This window comes from Idiotropiscis lumnitzeri, chromosome 20 (genome assembly GCF_059441095.1).
Source record: "Idiotropiscis lumnitzeri isolate Australia: NSW breed Sydney's pygmy pipehorse chromosome 20, RoL_Ilum_1.0, whole genome shotgun sequence".
Lineage (NCBI taxonomy): Eukaryota > Metazoa > Chordata > Actinopteri > Syngnathiformes > Syngnathidae > Idiotropiscis > Idiotropiscis lumnitzeri.
In genome coordinates this window covers 2,966,636-2,987,660 of record NC_142410.1, presented here as the reverse complement: position 1 = coordinate 2,987,660, position 21,025 = coordinate 2,966,636, and the positions used below count along the sequence as shown (strand labels likewise).

Here is a 21,025-nt window from a genome sequence, read left to right as displayed (position 1 = left end):
GGTAATCAGACAGGAAGCAGTGCCACTGTTGGGTTTTACAGCTTCCTGATCAGTGTTCTGACAGTTTTTCTGCTTATATTTTCCTGACGTCCGGTTGATTTCATGTTACTGTGGTTCTTTTCTCAACGGTGTTATAACAAGCGTGTTGTGGGTTTTGTTTTTCAAAAAAGGAAGGGTGTAAGTAATGTTTTGAAATGTTGAAGTTTGTTTGAAATGATGGTTCAATACTAGGGAGAATGCTTTAGTATTGATTTTATACTTGAATCGTCTGTAAATATTATGCAACCCATGTGTTACAGGTCTTTTTCTTGTTTTGGAATGCAGGACACTGCATGGTAAGGGATGAACATTTAATTGAATCCAAAATCAACATTGCGATGGAGCTGATTGCAATTTTCAAATCGCCAAAGCTGCAATTTCGAAAAAGAAAAAAAAAACTGCGTCTTTTAGGTAGGTCTTTATTTATATTGGATAAGTAACCCCAATTAGGCATGACACGCCCCTTTTTTCATTTGACATCTGCATATGAATTAAACATACATACACAAATTTGTAATTCAGTTTTGATTAGTCAAAAAGAACTTTTGAGATATTCGCAACTACCATCTTCCTATCCACAAGTGTCATTTCAGATATCTGCAACTTAATTTTGGGTAGGACAAATGACAAAATTTAGGATATTCATGCATGTTCTCCCCAGAAATATTTAGCTATATACATTTATGTATCGGTACAGGATGAGCGGTGTTGATGATGACACAAACACATAATTCAGTTGCAGATCTGCAAGTTATGGATATCTGCAACTATTTCTAACTCCTGTTTGATATACTTATAATTTGATTCTGACTTGTCGTCTTCCAGTTAGTTAGATTGCAGATTTTCTGTAAATTACTTTGGATATCTTCATTTAAGCTTTAACTAGGCCAAATTAAATTGTACATAACGATAGTGATGGGAAAATTAAGCTTCAAATTTGCTTCATGAACCAGTTTTGTTTTTTAATCCTGCAGATGGCACTTTTGTTTGAAATGGAAATTCAGTGTAGAACAATGAGTGCCCTTTAGAGGAGTCTAAACAAAATACAACTGGTTCATGAAGCAAATTTGAAGCTTCATTTTCCCATCACTGTTTAACGCTAACTGGAATTATTATTTTTTTTTGTTGATCTCTCAAAATGGAGATGTAGCAGAGACATCTGTAATTTACTCATGGATGGATGGATGTCTGCAACCGATTTTTCACCAGATAACTAATTACAGCATCATAAATATAATACATACAAACCAAACAACATATAATTACGACTACTCAGGAAATATTCTTGATATTTGTTTCCACCACTGCTTAGTTATTCGGAGTATGGTTTGATTTTGCAGAGAATAAATTGTGCTATACGTTATACATACATGCGCAAATAGCCAAGCAGAATATGAATGTGTTATTGAATGCGATACCTGTACAAGGCTGCGGCCGTGTAGTAGCAGCAGGTACGGACAGTCTTGCGGTGGGTGAATGGAGTACTGTGTGGTGTTATCGTCGCTACTTTCCGTCTCCTCCCTCTCGGACTCCTCTCCTTCCTGCTCACCTCTCGGCCTCGACGGACAGAGGGTCTCTGTTTTGGCCTGCGAGCCACCATCCCCCTTTGAGGGAACTGCATGTTCAATGTCATTCGATTCTGCTCTTGCTTCTGGGCACTTATGGGTCTCTTCTACAGTTCCATTCAAGGACATACTTTGGTCCCGATTGGCTTTGGTCACTGAATCGGCCTCTATAAGGTCCATCTCACTTTTACTCCGCCACAGTTTTTGGCTTCGACTCATTGTTCTCTCCATGAGGGTGGAGTTAACTCTGGAGCGACTTTTCTGCAGCTTACGGGCCTGGGCATTGATACCTATCAGGGAGATGAATAAACAAATACAGCAATTAGCTTTTACACGGCTTGTGTAAATGAACTGCTATATAAATACATTAGGGACCGAGTGAATGAGTGATAAGGCAACACCCCCCCCCCCCCCGGTGTTAAATGCGTCTGTGTTTGATCCTGTATGTGTTAATGCTCGAGTCAAGGCAGGTCCACACACAGGAAACAGACCTCGGTGGAAAGAAAGACACAGCTCATGGAAACAGAAAGTGATCACCCACACTGATAGAAGGCTATATCACACGCTGTGCCAGTCGCAGGAGCAAAATTCCAAACAGGACGCACTCTTACTCTGTGACCACAGCTGTGTCAACTAAAGCCAGTGTTTCCAGTACATGATGCTGTGCTACTAATATCTCTGGAAAGATGGGGATAGTTTTCTAAGGCATCAGGTTTTCATGCCAGTGGATAACTTATTTCCATGCAAAAACCTTTACAGCATCATGGAGTGCGTTAAAAATAGAGGGTATGCCACTGGATGAAGCTTACTTAAAAGTCCAATGTCGGCAGTGTTCAATGAGTTCAATGTGTGTGACATTTGTACAGAAGGAAATGCTCGTTTGAAAAAGGGAAAAACATTTTGGTCTGATTAAATGCACTTTCATGCATGTGGTTTGGTTGTCGGGAGAAACGGATCAAAACTTTGTAAGAAACTAAACCTAAAACTTGATTTATTATGGATCAGGCTTTACTGAAAAGCCAAGACTGTGGAAGACTGTTGAGCCGTGTATGCCAGGAAGTAATACAGGGCAGCCTACCAGCAGTGATGGTGTCTTTTTCTTTGGACGTCTGTTCTTCCACCAGGCTTCGCCTCTGGATTTCAAAGCGTCTCGCAAGGCCCTCCCTTGGTTTCCATAGTGACTGCAGGAGGAGCGGCTTCTCATTGTCGCCCACGACTCTGAACCCTTCGGTTTTCCACTGACGCTCGCCAATGGAGCCAATCGCGTCGCACAGAACATAGGAACTTGCCTCTTCTTTTCCAAGGCCATACCTGGATGACATTGAAAGGAAAGAATTGTCATCATAATAAAAATGGGGTACAAAAGAATCCTGGCATGTTAGGTTAACTGAAAAATTAAACGTGTGGACACGCTATACAAATTGGATCGACGGCATAAATTATTTAATCATGGAGGAATTCGGCTCTCTATCTCATCTGATTTGAGCAAAAAGACAATGAACGGATAATTTTTCACTAACAAGCTCAGATTTTACAATTTTTGATCAGGAAAGTGAAAATACTAATCATTTGCTTTTTTATCCATTCATTTTGGAGTAATTAGGAAATAAGTGACGACTTGAAAAACATCTATCTTCAATGAGGAATATGGCCGCCCCGTGGCACTGCAGTCAGTAAAGGGACTGATTACAAACTCTACATTTTAATACTGATGTAATTTTTACATGCAAACCTGTTATATAAGTGCCAATGTGAACATTAATCATGTGTATTTTTTTCCCACAAAATAAACTCACTCAAATGTTAAGATTATTGGGTAGCTATGTTTTTCCTACGTAGCATTCCAAATCCGCAAAAAAATATTAGTCTTACTCCAGCAGAATAAGACCAGATAGAACTAAGTCATGTCTGCCATCTAGTGGTGAATGCTGATATTACAATTTAAAACAGTAATTGGGAAAGAAAAGGGAAAATCTGGAACACAGGACAAATAAATAAAAAAAAAAATCAAATGATGCCAGCTGTGAGCTTTTGGCGGTCCACCATTGTCGAGAAATCCCCCAAAACAAAATGCCACCCCCCCGTTTTTTTTTTTTTTTTTAATTAATCAAGGCGCCGCTCACAGCGTGGTTGTGGTACGCATACGGCTGTGTAACCTTGTTGCTCTGCCAAAGGTCATCAAAATTAATTAACCGCATTTGTCTTGTGTTCATGCATCTAGTTGAGTATTAAAATGTTATTTTAAAAAGATTCTGATAAGAAGGGTTTCCTCATACAAACAAATCAGAGGTTGGCCAGCACCCTAAAACGGATTATGTTTCACCTTTTTTTCACTTCCATTGTATTTTTGCTAAAATGTTTCTTACAGTCGCAGTGCTAACATGCGAACGTTGCTCAACATGTCGAATTTCACTCGTGTTAATCATTCTGTTACATTTTTGGGGCCTGAAATCCAAGCAAAGACTAACAGACTTTTTCTCTCTCTGGGGAGAATTCCTGCCAACACTGGCCGTCTTTCACACAAACTGTGGTTTGCGCTACACTTTCAGAGCTATTAAAATGACTATTTGGCACACGTACACACCACGTGCACAACACTGCAATTATAACGCAATGGACAGAACATCAAGTCTACTCTGTTTATTGAGCAGTTTATTAAGTATAAACACATGTGCATGCCTGACTGCTTTTATATACAAATTGTTTGTTGCACAAAAAGGAGAAAGCATGGACGAACAATCACACAGGCACATATGGCAAACAGAGACACTTACACACACACACACATACACACACATACATGCAATGATAGCAAATCCCCTCACCTTTCAAGGGCCTCTTTGACCAGCTCTTTTGCACTGGAATGTGTCGTGGCCAAGACACTCTTATAGTGAGCTCCTTTACAAATTTCACTCCCGAAGATCTTCAAGATACCAGGAGCACTTAATTGATTTGACAGCTCTGATGGGTCATCGACAATTTCAGTATCTGCCATGCTCGCTGAATGCAACATGACAACAGAGAAAGATGTTAAGATGTTTATTGGGTCTTAATATTTCGCTATTTTTATTTCAGTTCTTTATTTGGATACATGAATTATGAATGCCGTCATGACAGTGACACTGTAGCAAACATGGAAAACATACACCATTTAGTGACACACTGATACAATGCGTAGCTTCCCAGTGGCCAGGGTACTTTGGTCAAGTGTGTGCTTGGGCAGACCACCCACCGCAGCCCCTTCACCCGCCTCCTCCACCCACATCCAAGGGAATTTAACCTGGGGCCCTTTAGTTACAGGTCACATTCTTACCTGACATCCACAGCGCCAAATGGAAACTCCCTTTTCGGGAATAGTAGTGTAGTGTATTTTATATGTATAACCACACAATCCGAGACCAAGACTAGACCAAGACTTACGCGAGTCAACAGACGAGCCCGAGGTCAGCTTTTGAATGTCATATGACACAACTCAGAAAACAGTTGAGCCGTGATTGGTCGTAACCTGAGCCCTGAGGAACCGTGATGTCATTTTCAGTCGACAGCAAAGGACAAAATGGCCGCCTCCTGAGTTTGATGAAAAGAGGCGGATTTTGCTGCTTAATTTATATTCTGCAGATGCAATATTAATCAGAATGCTGTGTTTTGACGATTGGAGGTGCATAGAACACATTATTGTAAAGAATTTTTTTCTCTTGCCTTGCCCTTCAAAAATCCATTTAAAAGACAAGGTTGAACAGTTAAAGATAGATTCAATTTCCTTTCTTTTTAATTTTCTTTTAAATATATGTGACAGCCCAAAACACAGTGCATGCAACTGTTTCAAAGCATAACATGCGAAAATGTAAAATGCTATTTGTTTTTTTTTGCAAGAAATTAACAATTGTATTTTTATTGTATTTTATAATGAAGATAATCGAGAAGAAAAATTGCCAAATGAGTTAATTTGTCATAAATCACAGCCCAATTATAATACATGCCTGTTAAATGGAGTCATATTAGGGGAGAATTAAAACCTTACTCCTGATATATTTCATTTTGAAAGTCAAAATTAGATTTGCTGTTGTAACTTACAGTTAATGGTAGCTTACCTGTGTTAGTTTTCTTTCAAGATGTCAACACTAGATAAAGTGTGGCATTTTCCCCGCTGTTTCAGTGAGTAAAAGATTGCAGCCCATGGAAGTATTTTCTTTTATATGTTGCTTTACATAAGTCTTTGTGGTTGAGGAAGCCAAACTGAATTACGGTTGAGTTCTGTTCTCCTTGCTCAGTTTTGTACTTTTCTTCTTTTCACTATTGACAATAGAAAATATTATTTTGTTTGGCAGACACACATGGTCTGAAACAGGAGCATCTTCATTTTGGTGCAGGACAAGTCTAGTCTCTGGTGATTGGGACCACGATGAACCTCACTGGTTATTTCGAGCCCCCGATGCCCCTGGAAATTTGCTAAAAGCAAGTTAATTGCATAACACCGCCAGCACCACAGGTTAGACCTGTTTTTAAGTAGTCTAAAAGTTAGTCTTTTTGTCACCAAATTATAAAATGCGCCGGGTGGTGTGGCAGCCGCGTCACCCAACAAGGCATAGCGCAAATACCAAATTCACAAACACGTTAAATCTATATAGCCAACCTGCCTTCCAAAATTGGCCCCATAGTCATTAAACATGACCACTGTGTAATAAATGTGGAATTACAAAAAAAATGTATGCAGGCTTTAAGGAACCAAGTGTCTAAAGAAAGAAACATTCCACTGTGCCAAAATAAAATAAATTAAAACCCTACCATGCTTGTTAGCCAGAGTTTCCATAGTGTGAGTCCAAGTGTCCCTGCAACTCATGTGGGACTCACATGATGAAACTGTAACAGCTTTTGGCATTCCATTTACAATGATGCAATAATAGATGCTTTCTAACTATGCCTAAACATCATGCCTTCCTTTTGTTCTGTGGATGTCTGTTACAAATTTGTATTTGCTAATTCCAGAATGAGAGTGCTCTGATGACTGGTTGTTTTTTTTCCCCCAACTTTGCAAAGCTTCTTAAGAAGGCATTGTATAAGTTTTTTTCCCCACAGGTTAACCATATCCCATGACTTATTATGAGAAATGAGCTTTAAAAATCATGGAATTCTGCTTAGAAATATCAAGCCATCTATTTTCGAGAAGACTTGTCCTCAATAGGGTTGTTGGAAAACTGGAGTCTCTCCTCGCTGACTTTTGGGGTGAATCGCATGGCATTTCCAGGCCCAAAATGAGATTCAAACCCAGAACCTCTCAACTGTGAAGAAGATGTGCTAACCACTGGACTACAGTGCTCACCACTTTGAAATATCTCAAAATAAACTCTGTATTAACCAATGCACTATCCAACAAAACTCCCAGGACATTAACATTGGAAGAAAAAGAAAGAATTTACTGAGCGTGACGTACCACTTCCTTTCCCGCTTTGGGTGGACATGGCCATGGAGAGTGAGCCAGAGGCGGCGCCGCGAAGAAAGACTCCTGAGAGGCGGTTGGTGTGGTGACGAATGCGGCTCTTGCAAGGCTGTCTGAAAGCCACAGCCTCAGCTGACCTGCAAGTGGATGAACTGCCAGTAGACGAACTTGACCTGGATAATCAAACGTGAAAAGATGGACGGCTGAAGGGTCCTTGAGCAAGGCAATAAATGCAGTTAAGTAAAGAACAATGAAAATGCAGCGGACTAAGAAATCACTGGTTTCTTAGGGAAAAAAGAATGCAACAAAAAAGATAAACAAGACATCAAATGTGAATATGTAATTACAAATAGCTCACGTTGTCTAGCCTGTCGCCGACTCTCCTTCACCATTCTTAACTCAGCTCTAGGTGTGCATGAATGAAAAAAAATAAAGGATTGAGCCTGTAAGCTTCTTACCACTGGTTCAAAGGTTCTCTGCTTCTATACTACATTGCTCGAAAGTAAAATGGGGCTCATTTGTGGAAAAAAAAATATTGAAGCATTTACATTTACACAATTTTCTAATGAAAGAACCAAATGCACAGCTATCATCGAAATGCCCCTCAAAACACGTGAATTGCACCAGAGTGAAAACATTTATAATGAGTTTGTTTATTAGTTTTTATCGTTGAACCTTTAATTAAAACACTTTGAAACTTTTTAAATAAAAAAACATGTCAATGTTAAGAGACTTACAGCCCCACCATCACTACATAATTTCTTATCAGTTTTTCTTTTTACTAGTGCTGTCTAGTGATTAATTTTTTGAACTAATTAATCACAAAAAAATTCCATGATTAATCGCGATTAATCACATTTTTCAACTACTATTTTTTTCTAAGCTTGTAACCAATATTTACTTGAATAATATCTTGGAATTGATGCAAAATCACCAAATATGAAGTATATTTAATTCAAAGACTGCTCTAATAGCTTTCTTTACAGGCATTTTTCTTGGAAACATTTCTCAAAACTGCCCACAAGCGCCACTCTCCAGCAGTGTTGGTTTGCAAGGCCCAGTGGTAACTTGAACAGTGTTTTTTTCTGAGACTTGCTAAAGATGTACAGCTAATATGGAACAATATTTGCAAAGTATGCAAATTATTTTTGAAGTAAATCAAACTGAGTTAATTGAGTTAAAACATTTAACTGAGTTAAAAATTTTGGGATTAATCACTTGAGTTAATGCTTTAATTTTGACAGCCCTACTTTTTACATGTTACATACTTGAATAACAACAAAGGAAACAAGATTTTTTCATAAAAGGTCACTGGAATTTCTTTCGTCAAAACATACAAAGTATAAAGGATTACGGCTCACTGCACTTTTCACAGTCTGGTTCAAATGACATTATTTTGGGTGGGAGAAGTTCGGCCTTCGTCACCATGACGACGCTGCTGATGATATGGCAGAGCTCCGGCATGTGACCAAGTGAGCTTTCTTCACATTGGCAGGAAAGCGACTTTGTCGCTACATTTAGCAACTAGTTGCATCATATTCCCCCGAAAAAAAAAAGTGATCAGCAAATCTCCGGGATCTTTTTGTGTGAGATGTTCAGCTCTTTGCGTGGTGTATAGCCAAAGCCACCTCTGGCTATATTAACGATTTACACAGCTTGCTCGCAGACATGTATTCAGAAATATGGAAATAACCAAAAAAATAGTTGGTCATTTACCTTCACGCTTGATGGACGTTCACTGTATGTGTATAAAATCGACCAAAAAGGCAATTTTGGCAACGTTTCCTACTACAGTCATTTCGGTTTACATTTTACTATTAACATTTACTTTTATATTTATGTGATGGTTAAGAATATTGATGTGCAACTAATAAAGTAGTTTTTTTGCAAAGTGGAACTGAAAAATTCCTGTTGCTAAGGGCAAACTTTGGTCAACCAATGAGGTTCTGTTTAGGGCTAGATTTACACCACAATGTGAGTAAGTGACTCAATTCAGATTTTTTAGCTCTCATGTGATACAATTTGGAAGCGTTCAATGCCAAAAAAAAGAATAAAAAAAATTGCATCACAACACAATCTCTACGTGAATAAATAATCTGACGGATTGTTTACAAATTCAAGGTAAAAATCTAGCATGCAAAGCGAAAGCCATTTATCAACAACACCCAGAAATTCCACAAGCTTCTCTTCTTCATCTGAGATGGACTAACGCAAAATGAAAGAATGTGCTGTGGTCTGACGAGTCCATAATCCAATTTGTTTTTGAAATCACGTCTTCCAGACAAAGTTCATAAGCAAGCATCTGCGATGGTATGAAGGCATGTTCGTGGAACGTGTTAGGGTAACTTGCACATTTGTGAAGGCACCAAAAATGCTGAAAGGGCCAGACGGCTTTAAGATCAACATATGCCGCCATGCGCGCGACATCTTTTTCAGTGACGCCACTGCTTATTTCAGCTTGACAAAGTGAAGCCACATTCTGCATGTATTCCAACTGCGTGGCTTGGTAGTAAAAGAGTTAGTATCCCGCTGAAAATGTGCGGCGCATTATGAACCACAAAATATGACCCCGGGTTGTTGAGTAACTGAAGTTGTATGTCAAGTAAGAATTGGAAAGACTTCAACAATTAGTGTCCCCAGTTCGCAAGTAATACACCTTTTTTTACATTCATCAGTATGAACATTCAATTGAATATAAGTTGAAAAACATTGTATTCTGTTTTTATTTACATTTTACATGATGTCCCAACTTCATTGGTATTGGGGTTTGTAATTATTTATTTATTCTTGTCTGGTTCCATGTTGTCAATGCCCTGTGTTGACGCTTGAGGACTTACAGTGTGTGCAATTTGGGCATCTGCGTTGTTTCATGTGTTGTCTGCATAAACACATCCAAATGTGGCACTTGAAATATACATGGGTGAAAGAAATTCAACAGTGGCATTAAATTTGAATTGGGGGCTTGGGTGGGCAGTATGACAACAGTTTTAATGCAGAAATGATGTCATGGCAGAAACTTTGATGTTGTCTGCCATGATGTTCAAAGAACATATTGTAATATCTGCAACGGTGTGTAAAAGTCACCGGTCGTTGTGATGAAAGTTCAAAGAGACATTAAATTGGAACTTTGGATCAAGTCGTGAGGGGGGATGCCTGCAGGGCGTGAGTCGTAGCCGATGATGGCAATAAAGCGATTGCAAGGAGTGCATCAGTTTGGTGGAAAGTCAGGGCCAGCAAGGCGTTCTCTGCACCTATTTATAATTTGTATGAAATTGTATTAATATTAGCAACAACTTTTGATTTAAATTTCTTAGCATCCTGGCTTCTCAGCTTCCATGAGTGTGTTAGATTTTTTTTTTTGGTCCAATTAATCATATTTCAGTTTGTGTGTTGCTATGTCGCTGAAGAGATTAGTTCGCCAAATCAGAAAAAAAAGTGTTTGAGGGCAAATGTTCCTAATGAGAATTAAGTAATGAAAGCAGAAAGTTTTTTTTTTTTTTAAACTGAACTTACCGAAGGGATCCATCACTGGACTTTCTTGTCAGCCTTCCAAGGCGTCTTTTCAGAGAAGATGTAGAAGATGAAGGGAAACCTCTCTGTGAAAGAGGGTGTAATTCCTCAGCGTTTCTTTGACTCATCTCTGCTTGTTATTCTCAGATTTCCTTTTTCGCTTTAAAATCCGCGTGGGTTGCATAATGTCCTATGAGAGCTCAGCTTCATTCCTGGGATGTTTCACGCAAGACGAGCGACGCAACAGCGCTCATCTTCTGCCTCATTCCTGCAGATGTTTCCCCGCTCTCATCCAGCTGTGGGAGCAGCTCTGTTCTTTCTACCGCCCAAACACTTCTGCTCTCAAAGATTAAAAGCGGATAAAACAGGTAAATGAAGGCGCGATCTGTCAATAAAATGTTGTGGAGTTGTGCTTTCAATAATTAACGAACCTGCTTTCTAGATGTGCGTCCACGGCGCAACTGTTAGGGGATGCCAAGTGCTCACACGGACGCGCACACACACGCACGCACACGCCGAAACACACACGCCCATCCAAAATTAAACGTTGAAAAGACAATCCTCTAAAATGGGCGGGACACAGATTTAGTTCAGCTCTTTTTCGGGGGTGGTTTGTCCCTAACTTCTAAGATTTTTTTTTGCAAAACAATTCATTCGTGGGCTAGAAAAAGTGAACATAAAAAACAATTGGTAGCAATAAAAAAAGTAGACGCGAGGGCAAAACCAGGTCACATGAGGGAAAATCGATGACATAACTAAATGGGTGTGTTGAAAAATATTACAAAAAAATGAAGTCGACAACACATTTTTAAATTCAGAAAGCCAAATCGTGCCACAAATCTCAAAGGAGTGACCTGAAGCAAAAAGAAAAGGAAAAAAAAACTGTAAACAGTACACGTATCGTATTTATAATTCTGTCTATGTCGCCATCTAGTGGATAGGTGCAGAATATACCACCACTTTGAATACGTGAGGAAATTTGGACACGTCCCCAATCATGGAGTAAATCAAATAGTTGTGGTGAAGTGGGTTGATGGGATGAGCCCGATTTATTTTAATATCGCTTAGATTAAATTTTGACTGGGTAGCGCAATGCCTCACAGTTGAGAGGTCCTCAGTTCTCTATGATTGGCTGGCAATCAGTTCAGTGTGTGATAATGAGGACAAGCAATATAGAAAGGATGCATTCTATTTTTATTTACTTGGAGAATGTATACTCTCTTCACATGTAATCTATAAACATTAGTCAATCCATAGAGCCCCATGCCCAAACATTTTTTTCACCATGATTAAAATACAATCTCTTGATCAAAAACATTTAGCCATTCAATGTTGGTGAACCTCTTTTAGATAAGAGGAAAATAATACTTTCAGTCACATTTTAATTTTTTTTTCTTCAAATTCACTGTGGTGGTGTATGAAAGCAGATTCTCATCATTAAGTAAAAAGGTATTTCATAATCATATTCTATCATTTTAACATTAGTTAAATGAATTAGTGTTGTTTTTCAAAGACATATATATTGTTGTAATGTTATTGTTTACTTTCATTTAAAATTAAATGTATTTTTTTCTCCAATGAGGTGAGGTTATCAAAACACTCCATCCATCTGCTCCTGGTCCGGCCCCCTCTGTCAAATTTTAGAACCCATTGTGGCCCGCCAATCAAAAAGTTTGCCCACCACTGGCGTACAGCTGAGAGTCGACTTTGTGATTCCAATAACAGCCTGAGTAAATCCACTCTGTGCCTGCGTGGGATGACAAATAGGTTTACCGGGCCTTGACTCGGCCTAATTTGCCTAACAGGACACCAATGTTGCCTAAAGTGTTGTCACAGCACCTGCAGTACAAACAAAACACAACACAAGACTTCACAGTGCTTTCCGTCTCTGTTTTCAGTTAGTCCACCCCACGACCTCTGCACTGTGAGGCCATCATGCTAACCAATTGCACTCCTCCTCCTGGGTGGAGGAGGGGTGTAACTTCTTGAATTTTAATAAAAAGAAAACAGAAGTTATGGTGTTTGGTCCTAGTGGCAGTCGGATTTCACAACCTTATCTAAATACACTGCAATGCAATACAATTTTATTTTTGTAGCGCATTTCACAACTTGGGTCTTAAATTGTACAGTGATTTTAAATTGGAGCGGCAATTGATGATAAACACAGTTTTTTTGTTTTAATCTTTGGCAGCTGGCTCTGGCAAAGTTTGTCTTTTCTCAACAGCATTTCGAAACAGTAATTCATGCTTTCATCACATCTCGGCTGAATTACTATAATCCCCTTTATTTTAGAGTCAGCCAATCCTCCATCAAGCATGTCCAGTTGGCCCAAAATACTGCTGCTCGCCTCTTGACTGGTGCTCATAAGAGGGATAATAATGAAGTTATACTTACAATTACTAAAGTAAAGTACTGTAACGTACTGATATATTTTACTGGAGGTTGAATTTAGAAAAAGCTGAGACTTTTTGTGTGTTCTGCAAATCTGATCAGTCACTGCATATTTGCTGCGTGGTTGCTGGTTTTTCAGGTTTGGAAACTTGCAAAAATTTATTTAGAAGCAACGCATTGTATTCCTGTGTCTGCAGAAGTTGAGTGAAAAACAGATTCAGACAGTGTTCCAATACTGTATTATTATATTATGCAAGATATTTTCTCTTTTAAATCAAGGTGGAATCCTACTTTGAACTGGTTTTTTTCCTTGAATTTGGGAAAACAGGAGTCTGGACACATAAAGGGGAAGTCAACCCAACAAAATTATTTGCAATATGTTCTATGTGCCTTCACTAGTCGAAACACGGCATTCTGATTAACATTGCTTTTGTGCAAGATGAGTTAAGCAGCAAAATCCATCCGTTTTTAGCCATCTCCTGGATCGGCCATTATGTCACTTTTGGCGCTGAAAATGACATCACTGTTGTTCAAGGCTCAGGTAACACTCAATCATGGCTTCAGAAAACAGATGAGCCCTGAGCAACTGTGATGTCATTTTCAGTTGACGAAAGTGATGTATAAAAATGGGAGGGTTTTACTGCTAATCTCCTTTTCCATAAATATAATATTACTCAGAATGCTGTGATTGGATGAGTAGGGCTGGTAAGAATTTTTTGGGGTTGACTTTCCCTTTAACGTTTAAAGCGTTGATTGCCATTTGCACGGGAGAGGGAACCACGAATTGTCTTCACCCATTCAAATGTTAGTGTCACATGCTGGGAATTGCTTTTTGGCATCAGCCTCTTTGAGCCATGCAAAAATATTCATGTCAAAAAAGGTTAAGATAGCCTTGGGCACTCTTGAGTCCTAGTTTTTTTTTTATGGGATTACTTTTGTCGTCCGCAACTATGAATGAATGAGATGACATTGTTTAAATACACAGTAAAATCTGACTTGCATTAGATGTGCCATGTTACTCTAAGTGGTGTCTCCAATGTTCCATTTTCGTAGGACTTGGTAACTCCAGTTCATTTTTGGGTGGATGCCACAGAATAGTACCATTGATGCTACACCCCCCCCCCCACACACACACACGCACACCCCCACGCACACACCCGCACACACACGCACACACACACATAAAAAACATCAATTTGCATACGCAAATTTAATTTTTATATTAGACTAAAAAACATAGTAGTAGTATTTTAGTTTTATTAAACAGTGTTAATGGTAATGGTAAACATGTCTTGAGCGGCACCCGCAGGCTAGTATCTCCAAACACAACATTTAAAGTAGGCACTTATACAGTACATAGACGCCAGTACATTGACACTGCAGCCATATAAAAATATTATAATAATAAATTCATGAAACACTGCAATGCGGGATAATGAAATGATTAATTACCGAAATAATTGTCAAATTAATAAATACCAAAATAAATGATTTTAATTAAACATTTCATGGTGTATTCCTTTATTTAATTTTGGCACTTTCAGTCCACCATAATTCGCAGCTTGTTTGATTGAAAAAAATCCAAGCGCCACAGTGTGTGCGCGAGTGTGCGTGTGTGTGTGTACGTGAATGACGTTTCAGTTCGTCGAGAAAAAAAGGGGGAGGAGAGGAGACCAAGCGAGGCATGACCAAAATAAGTTCACGCCCTTTTCTGACATCTGAAATGAGACTTCACATTTATGTGCCTCCGCTCTACTTGAGTTCGTTGCGCCTGGGCAGAGCGGAAGGAGCGCCGTGTTTCCTGGCGCGAGTCGGTCGGGAAAGTCAAGGAAGGCTCCTCGGCATTTATTTACCTGTTTGTCGGGCATGTGACTGTTAAACCAGCTTTTGCGTCAAGCCGTAAACGTTAGAAAAGCTGGTTGCTAAGAACAACTGCCTGCTCACGGAGAGGAGGGGAAAGAGTTCTCCGGGGGTTACTTACCGGTGTCCTCCCGAGACGGACGGAGATGGAGCGGCTGTGTGGACCAGAGCTTCCTTTCTGGGTAAGTTTTTTTCGGTTTGTCTACTCACAGTAATTATTTTGAGCTCGATTTTGTGTACTTTGCACAGTTGTCTATTCCTTATACGTGCTGTACGGTTTGTAAGCGTTTCTTAGTTGTTTTTCTTTGCTGGCAGCCATTCAGATCAGGAACGGCCAGGGCTAACTTTACTCTCTATCTCGTTAAGCTGCCTGCTCTCCGAATAAATTGCATGTTGTGGGTTTGATTCTAAATTCAGTTTACTATGCTTTTCTCATCTCAACTGACCGGACGCATATTAAGATGCACTGCTGTAAATTCGGTTGATAATTTACATAATTTACACCACAGGTGTCAAACTCAAGGGCCGGGGGCCAGATCTGGCCTGAAGGGCAAATCATGTGCATCAACTTCCTGTTTCCAGCACATTTTCTTCACTTTTAACAACACTGAGATATGAGATATTGCCATTTATTTGTTACGATTCCTCCCCTTTTTAAATGAATTGAAGAACAGTTGAACTAACAATTACTAACTGGCTTCTAATTTCAAAAGTGGCTTTCCATCAATTTGTTGTGTTTGTGATAACGTAAGGTGATCATACATTGATATGGGTTTACAGTCATAACAGCTCCCTGAGGGAAATCTTAAAGATGTGGTCCATCCACAAAATTGAGTTTGACACCCCTGATTTACACCATTCTCTTCTATGTCGTGACCGTGAGTGAATCCTTATCAAATATCGATTGGTTTGGATTTGGAATGGAATGAATGAAATGAAAAAACATAAACACCCTATAAAGTGAATTAATATTCACAGCGTTAATATTCCAACTGTGCATCAAGTTAAAATGGCTGACAATAGTTCATACATACATATATTTTAGGATCAAAACCTCTGGCTCATTTTTTATGAACTCTTCGGCCCATTATTGTGACTGTGTTTTTGTGAGGGCCATTATGGTGGACATTTTTTAGGTGTATTTTGCCTTAAAAAGTTTGAGAACCACTGTCTCAGTTGAATAGTTTCTACTCCTTGAATTTATGTTCTATTACATTACATGCTCCTGCAGTATGCCATGATACTTCTACAAAGATGCCAATCAATGTGCATTATGGGATTACATTATGTGTTGGATGACTTTGCTTTCTTGAAAGCGTTTGATTATCCTTATTTTTCTCACACTTTGATGATGATGAATGATGTCGGTTTTTGGTGCAGAAATTAACAAAATATTTGTGTGTTGTGTTCTTCTATTTACGTCCCAGCAAAGGGGCTGGCTTCCACACCCTGGCCACCATGCCACCACCTCCATACATAAACATTGTGTTATTGGATTGACAAGCAATCTTTTTTTATTTTATATCACAAGCAATGTTGTGTTCAGACTGTAATTAATCGCTTGCATACATGGCCGTGATGGGACTTGTGGGATTATTCGCATAATTTGCATACAGACATTTTTACTTTGTAACCAAGGCTTTTGATACAGGATTTCCTTGGGCAATTTTGACAGACAAATTGGCCCTTCGCTGGAGTGGCGAATATGAGAAATATTTATCACGCCATTTCACCTCGTCATTCGCTATGTGGCTAATGGGGAGCACGCTCCCTTGATTATACATGTTTGAAGACAATTAATTACCAGAGCTGGGCACTTGACCCTTGATCTCTTTACCGTTCCGGCCTCGACTCTCCGGCCTTATGCATTCGGAGACATTTTTTGTCGCCTACCCATTTTGCAAGAAGGTTCATCACACGAGGGCCGGTTCGTGGGCCGGACTAAAATCAACTTCCGACCTTTGTTAATCAAATCCTTTTTTAAAATTTGTCGCCAACCGACCCACGCCCCAAAAATGGACATCCGGCCGGACTGTTCCCCCCCTAGGATGGTCCGCCCAGTTCTGACAATTACTAAGGAAAAGGTGCAAAGACTGGAAACTACGTAGTACTCAAGTGGTATATCTCACTAGCCTGGTGACCTGATGGTGACTCGAGCTGCTGCTGGTTGTGGAAATGCCTCCCGGAAACTAGTCAGGCCACCAGGGAGTCACGTTAAATTTAAACATGTTGCATTCTTTATTCTTGGATGGAGTCCTTTCGGAGACCTTTTTTAAGTCCAGCAGTCCTGACATGAGTACACCTACCATCTTGTCTAAGAACGGCTCCAGTGGGAGATCGCGACTTGAGAAAGCCAACAGTACCACATCATCTTCAAAAAGCAGAGATGCAATGTGGCCACCAAACTGGACCCCCTGCCGATGTGAGAGATGGTCCACTGTTACACGGCATGGAACAAAACCACATCGCTCCTCCCGAATCGTAGACTTCCCGGACACCTCTCCCCAGCACACCTCTGAATTGGTCTTACCAGGGAGGCTCAGGTGTGTGATTCCCTCTGTAGTTGGAGCACACTCTCCTCTCCCCTTTCTTAAAATTGGGCACCACATAAACATTTCAACTTTATTTAGATCAAATGCGCTTTTTTTTGGGTGTACTGTCTTATTGTGAGGGCTGGCATTCACAGAATCATCAGTCTTTTGTAAACACTGCAAGGCTGCTGGTACTCATTACGCCACATACTGAAAATATTGAAAGCAGTTTTGGATTCGAGGCACGAATGAAAAAATGAAACCAAATAAAAAGGATCAATTGAATGTTTTTTTTCTTGTAAACAAAATATAGAGCTACTACTCAATTGGTGATAAATGGTGGTAGTGGCATAGCTCAGTGGTTGCTCCCAGTGGACATGGCAGCACCATGCAAGGCAGGGGCCTCTCCTCATCAGAAGTTTTTATTTTTATTTTTTGGGAGGATTGAAATGATTAATGCCAGAGATCAGAGATGAATCAAAATGTAATCATGATTTAAATTTTTGGCCTTCCTTGACTTTTAAAATGTTATCATTGAAGAAAAACTATTTATGTGCAGAACGCCGTGGTGCATTTAGACGTTTTTGACGTTGTGAAAGTACCCTGAATTTTTTTGCCGTGCAAGCATGTTGTGTTTATGAGTCTGCCGTTCCTGAGAGTACTTTAAGACACCCCAGTTGGAGTTTACTGTATAACCAAAAGCACAATAAAAACAATTACGCACATTGTATATTTAAATACAAAGATGCTTCGTTTTTAAAACATTGGTAGCGCTAATGCTTAAGTAAATGTAATATCCCATTCAATTGCTAAAAGGAAATTAGTGTCATTTTCACATTAAATGGAACAAAATACATTCCAGGGGTCACTGGTTAGCACACTAAGTCCCAAGACTTGTGAAAATAACTAAGATAAAATAAATATTATTAAGAGATTTAAGGTAATGCTTATTCAAAGCCTCAATGCGTGCAAAGTTGCAAGGCATCAACAAAGGTGTGGATGTAGCCAAAGGTAAATGCTAGAGGTATTTTACATGATATTAACAAGGTCATTTTGTACTTGACAAAAATAAATAAATAAATAAATATTGTTCAATATGCAGGGATGAATCGGCATGAGACATGATGATAGTTTCGAGTAATTGAGTTTTTAAAGCACCGATCAATCATTTTAATAATGATGATTTCAATGACAATCAAAATAAATGTGATTATTATTTTTTTTTCCATAACTGTCCAGCCCTAATTACCGTAATGTCTGTACAACAAGTCGCTACGGAGTATATCTCGAACCAGCCCAAAAATCCGTAATGGAAAAAAACATACCTAAGTTGCTCTGGTGTATTTCTTCTTGGACGGCAAGTTAAAACATTAAAAGAATAAAGAACATGCTGAATAGGTGTAAAATATGCTAACACAATGAAGGTTATTTAGCTACACGAAAAATAAACATGAACAGAAAAGATGTTAATAGTTTTGGGACACCGCTGTCTGTGCACTGATCAAGCTTTCAATTTTTTTTAGTTTTCTTCATTGCAGTAAAAGTAAACTTTTCGCCTTTTGCCAGTCCCTAACAAGTTTCTCTTTCACTCCACTCTTTTCTCTCTGTTGCTAGATTACAGTTTCCAGCTGCAAATTTCACTACTTGCAACTTTGTAGTCTGCAGAATATATTTCTCTTGAAAGAACTACTGCAATTTTTTTTTGGTCTTTCGTCTGTGTGGCCCACATCAACCCGGTCCAAAGTGGCCCGCGGACCAGAACCGTGCCGTGGCCAGCTGGTTGGGGACCACTAAAGTAGCCAGATGGAAGTTATTCATTAGAAAATGGCACATTGCAGCATTGTAGAGCTTGGCCAAAGTCATCTGAATGACTCGGATCTTGAGAGACAATATTCAGTGTTCTGATGACACTACGATTGAACTCTGGCATGAATACGATGTCATGGTGGGATGAAACCAGGCACCGCTCAGAGCGCTCTTGACCTCAGATAGGGGTGATGGTTCATCTTTCAGGACAATTAATCAAAGCTCACAATCGAGAGTGGCTTCAGGATAACTCTGTAAACCTCGAATGTATTCCAAATTTGATTGATACTGTATACAAGTTCTAATGTGCAACCACACCAGGTTGCTGATCTATTAATTAATTATTTTTTTTAATATATATTTTTAGGAACATCATGAAAAGACTGATATCCATGACAATTTCTGCCATTATTGTTGTCATATGACAGTTTCATATAATTTAATTTCTAATTGGTCAATTACAGCTTTTATCGGCTCTTCAAAAAAAAAAAAATCCCAAATAAATTATGATTTCATTTCCCGTAGTATTGCAAACAGGTGAATGTGAACACGCTCGGAATAAAAGTGACAGGTGTTTTACCCACCAAAAAAAAAAAAAAAAAATCCCCTAATGTAAACAAATATCGATAACAAACTGTCAGACAAATGCACAGAATACTCACACTCTTAAGTTGGTATCATTCTTGGGATGCTTGTGACATGATAAGGTGAAAATCATTTCAAACGAACCCCTCACTGTGCTGCCAAAATAGTCCTTTGAGGCACAACTCTCTCTTTGTTTATGGTGTTTGTCGAAGGTGTTGTAGTTGCCTTACCTAAATCCATTCTGGGTGCTTGTATTTGAGACGATGTGTCACATGGTGGAGGGACATCTGAATATGCTGGCAATTTTTTTTTCTTTTTCTTGCGTATTTTTGCACGTTTGATGCAGAATTGAAACTGAAAGGGAAGAATCTAAATGAAGAACTGAGAATAACTGGAAGTGGTGTTTGGTGGGACGTTTCCTGTCACATGCATTTCTTTTTTAATCTTTGTGAAATTCTGTCACACAGGCAAGGGAAGACATGGGAAGGAAGCTTTTTTTTTACTGTAGATAGCATATTTCATACACAAGGTAACGCAATGTGATACACATTAGAAATATGTTTAAGTAAATAGTAAAAAGTAGCTTATTAGAATTAACAAAATAACTTTAAACTACAGGAGTACAGTGCAAAAAAAAAAGATTTTAGAAAATCGATTTATAAAATCATTTAAAAGGCCTCAATCGCAGTTTTGGAGAAAAACACATTTTTCAAAACTGGCATATACCCTACAAACCTTAAATTCCTCCTTAATTGTAATATTAAAAAAAAACATTCAATATTAAATAAATTCATAATTTTTAGTATTTCCACATCTCATTTTATAATGAATGGGTAGAAATTTTAAACTTCTACTACTTAATTGTCTTAGTTACGATGATAAAGTGTTATCCTGAAAATTTTGAAACCTGTGATCTTTTTGTTATTATATTATATAGTACATTAAATATTTTTTCTGATATTTGACTTCTGATTAAAATTAAAGAATCTAGAAGGCAAAGACTGGATGGGTCAGTGGCACAATTCTGACTTTTCTTTTCAAGCGGGACCATTTGTGTACGTATGAACGGATCAGGTTTGTGTTCAATATTCAGTTCAAAATTCTGCTTTCTGAAACAACCCGTTTTCATGCGCGAACGTCATGACGCAAGTGCACATCATTTCCACTTCTTACTTTTTAAAATAAAAATCATTCTATTCATGTCTTTCTCCACACTAATAAATCCGTCGGTTTTCCAAAAGTGCAGTCCTGTGCTGCGTCTGAGTTTCACGATTTGTTTATCTCTGCTTGTGTATTTCCGG

The 21,025-nt window shown here is 38.8% G+C and overlaps 2 protein-coding genes across 6 annotated transcripts in view; one reads left to right on the top strand and one right to left on the bottom strand.

Annotated features, from left to right (window-relative positions):
- Positions 1 to 11,039, bottom strand: part of radil2b (Ras association and DIL domains 2b) — a 31,003-nt gene extending 19,964 nt beyond the window's left edge. For 2 of the 4 annotated variants that reach the window (XM_088285356.1, XM_088285359.1), the window contains exons 1-5: positions 10,555 to 11,031; positions 7,036 to 7,214; positions 4,430 to 4,604; positions 2,683 to 2,915; positions 1,458 to 1,894 (exon numbers count right to left, since the gene is read on the bottom strand). In XM_088285356.1, the coding sequence (XP_088141482.1) occupies positions 1,458 to 1,894; positions 2,683 to 2,915; positions 4,430 to 4,604; positions 7,036 to 7,214; positions 10,555 to 10,679 (1,149 nt within the window). In that variant the 5' untranslated portion in view covers positions 10,680 to 11,031. Of the gene's footprint in view, positions 1 to 1,457; positions 1,895 to 2,682; positions 2,916 to 4,429; positions 4,605 to 7,035; positions 7,215 to 10,554 lie in introns of all 4 variants that reach the window. The other 2 variants (XM_088285357.1, XM_088285358.1) reach the window with 2 other exon arrangements.
- Positions 11,040 to 14,666: 3,627 nt separating this feature from the next.
- abcc3 (ATP-binding cassette, sub-family C (CFTR/MRP), member 3) overlaps positions 14,667 to 21,025 on the top strand; it is a 40,603-nt gene continuing 34,244 nt past the window's right edge. For both annotated transcript variants that reach the window (XM_088285327.1, XM_088285328.1), the window contains exon 1: positions 14,667 to 14,984. In XM_088285327.1, the coding sequence (XP_088141453.1) occupies positions 14,949 to 14,984 (36 nt within the window). In that variant the 5' untranslated portion in view covers positions 14,667 to 14,948. The remainder of the gene's footprint in view (positions 14,985 to 21,025) is intronic.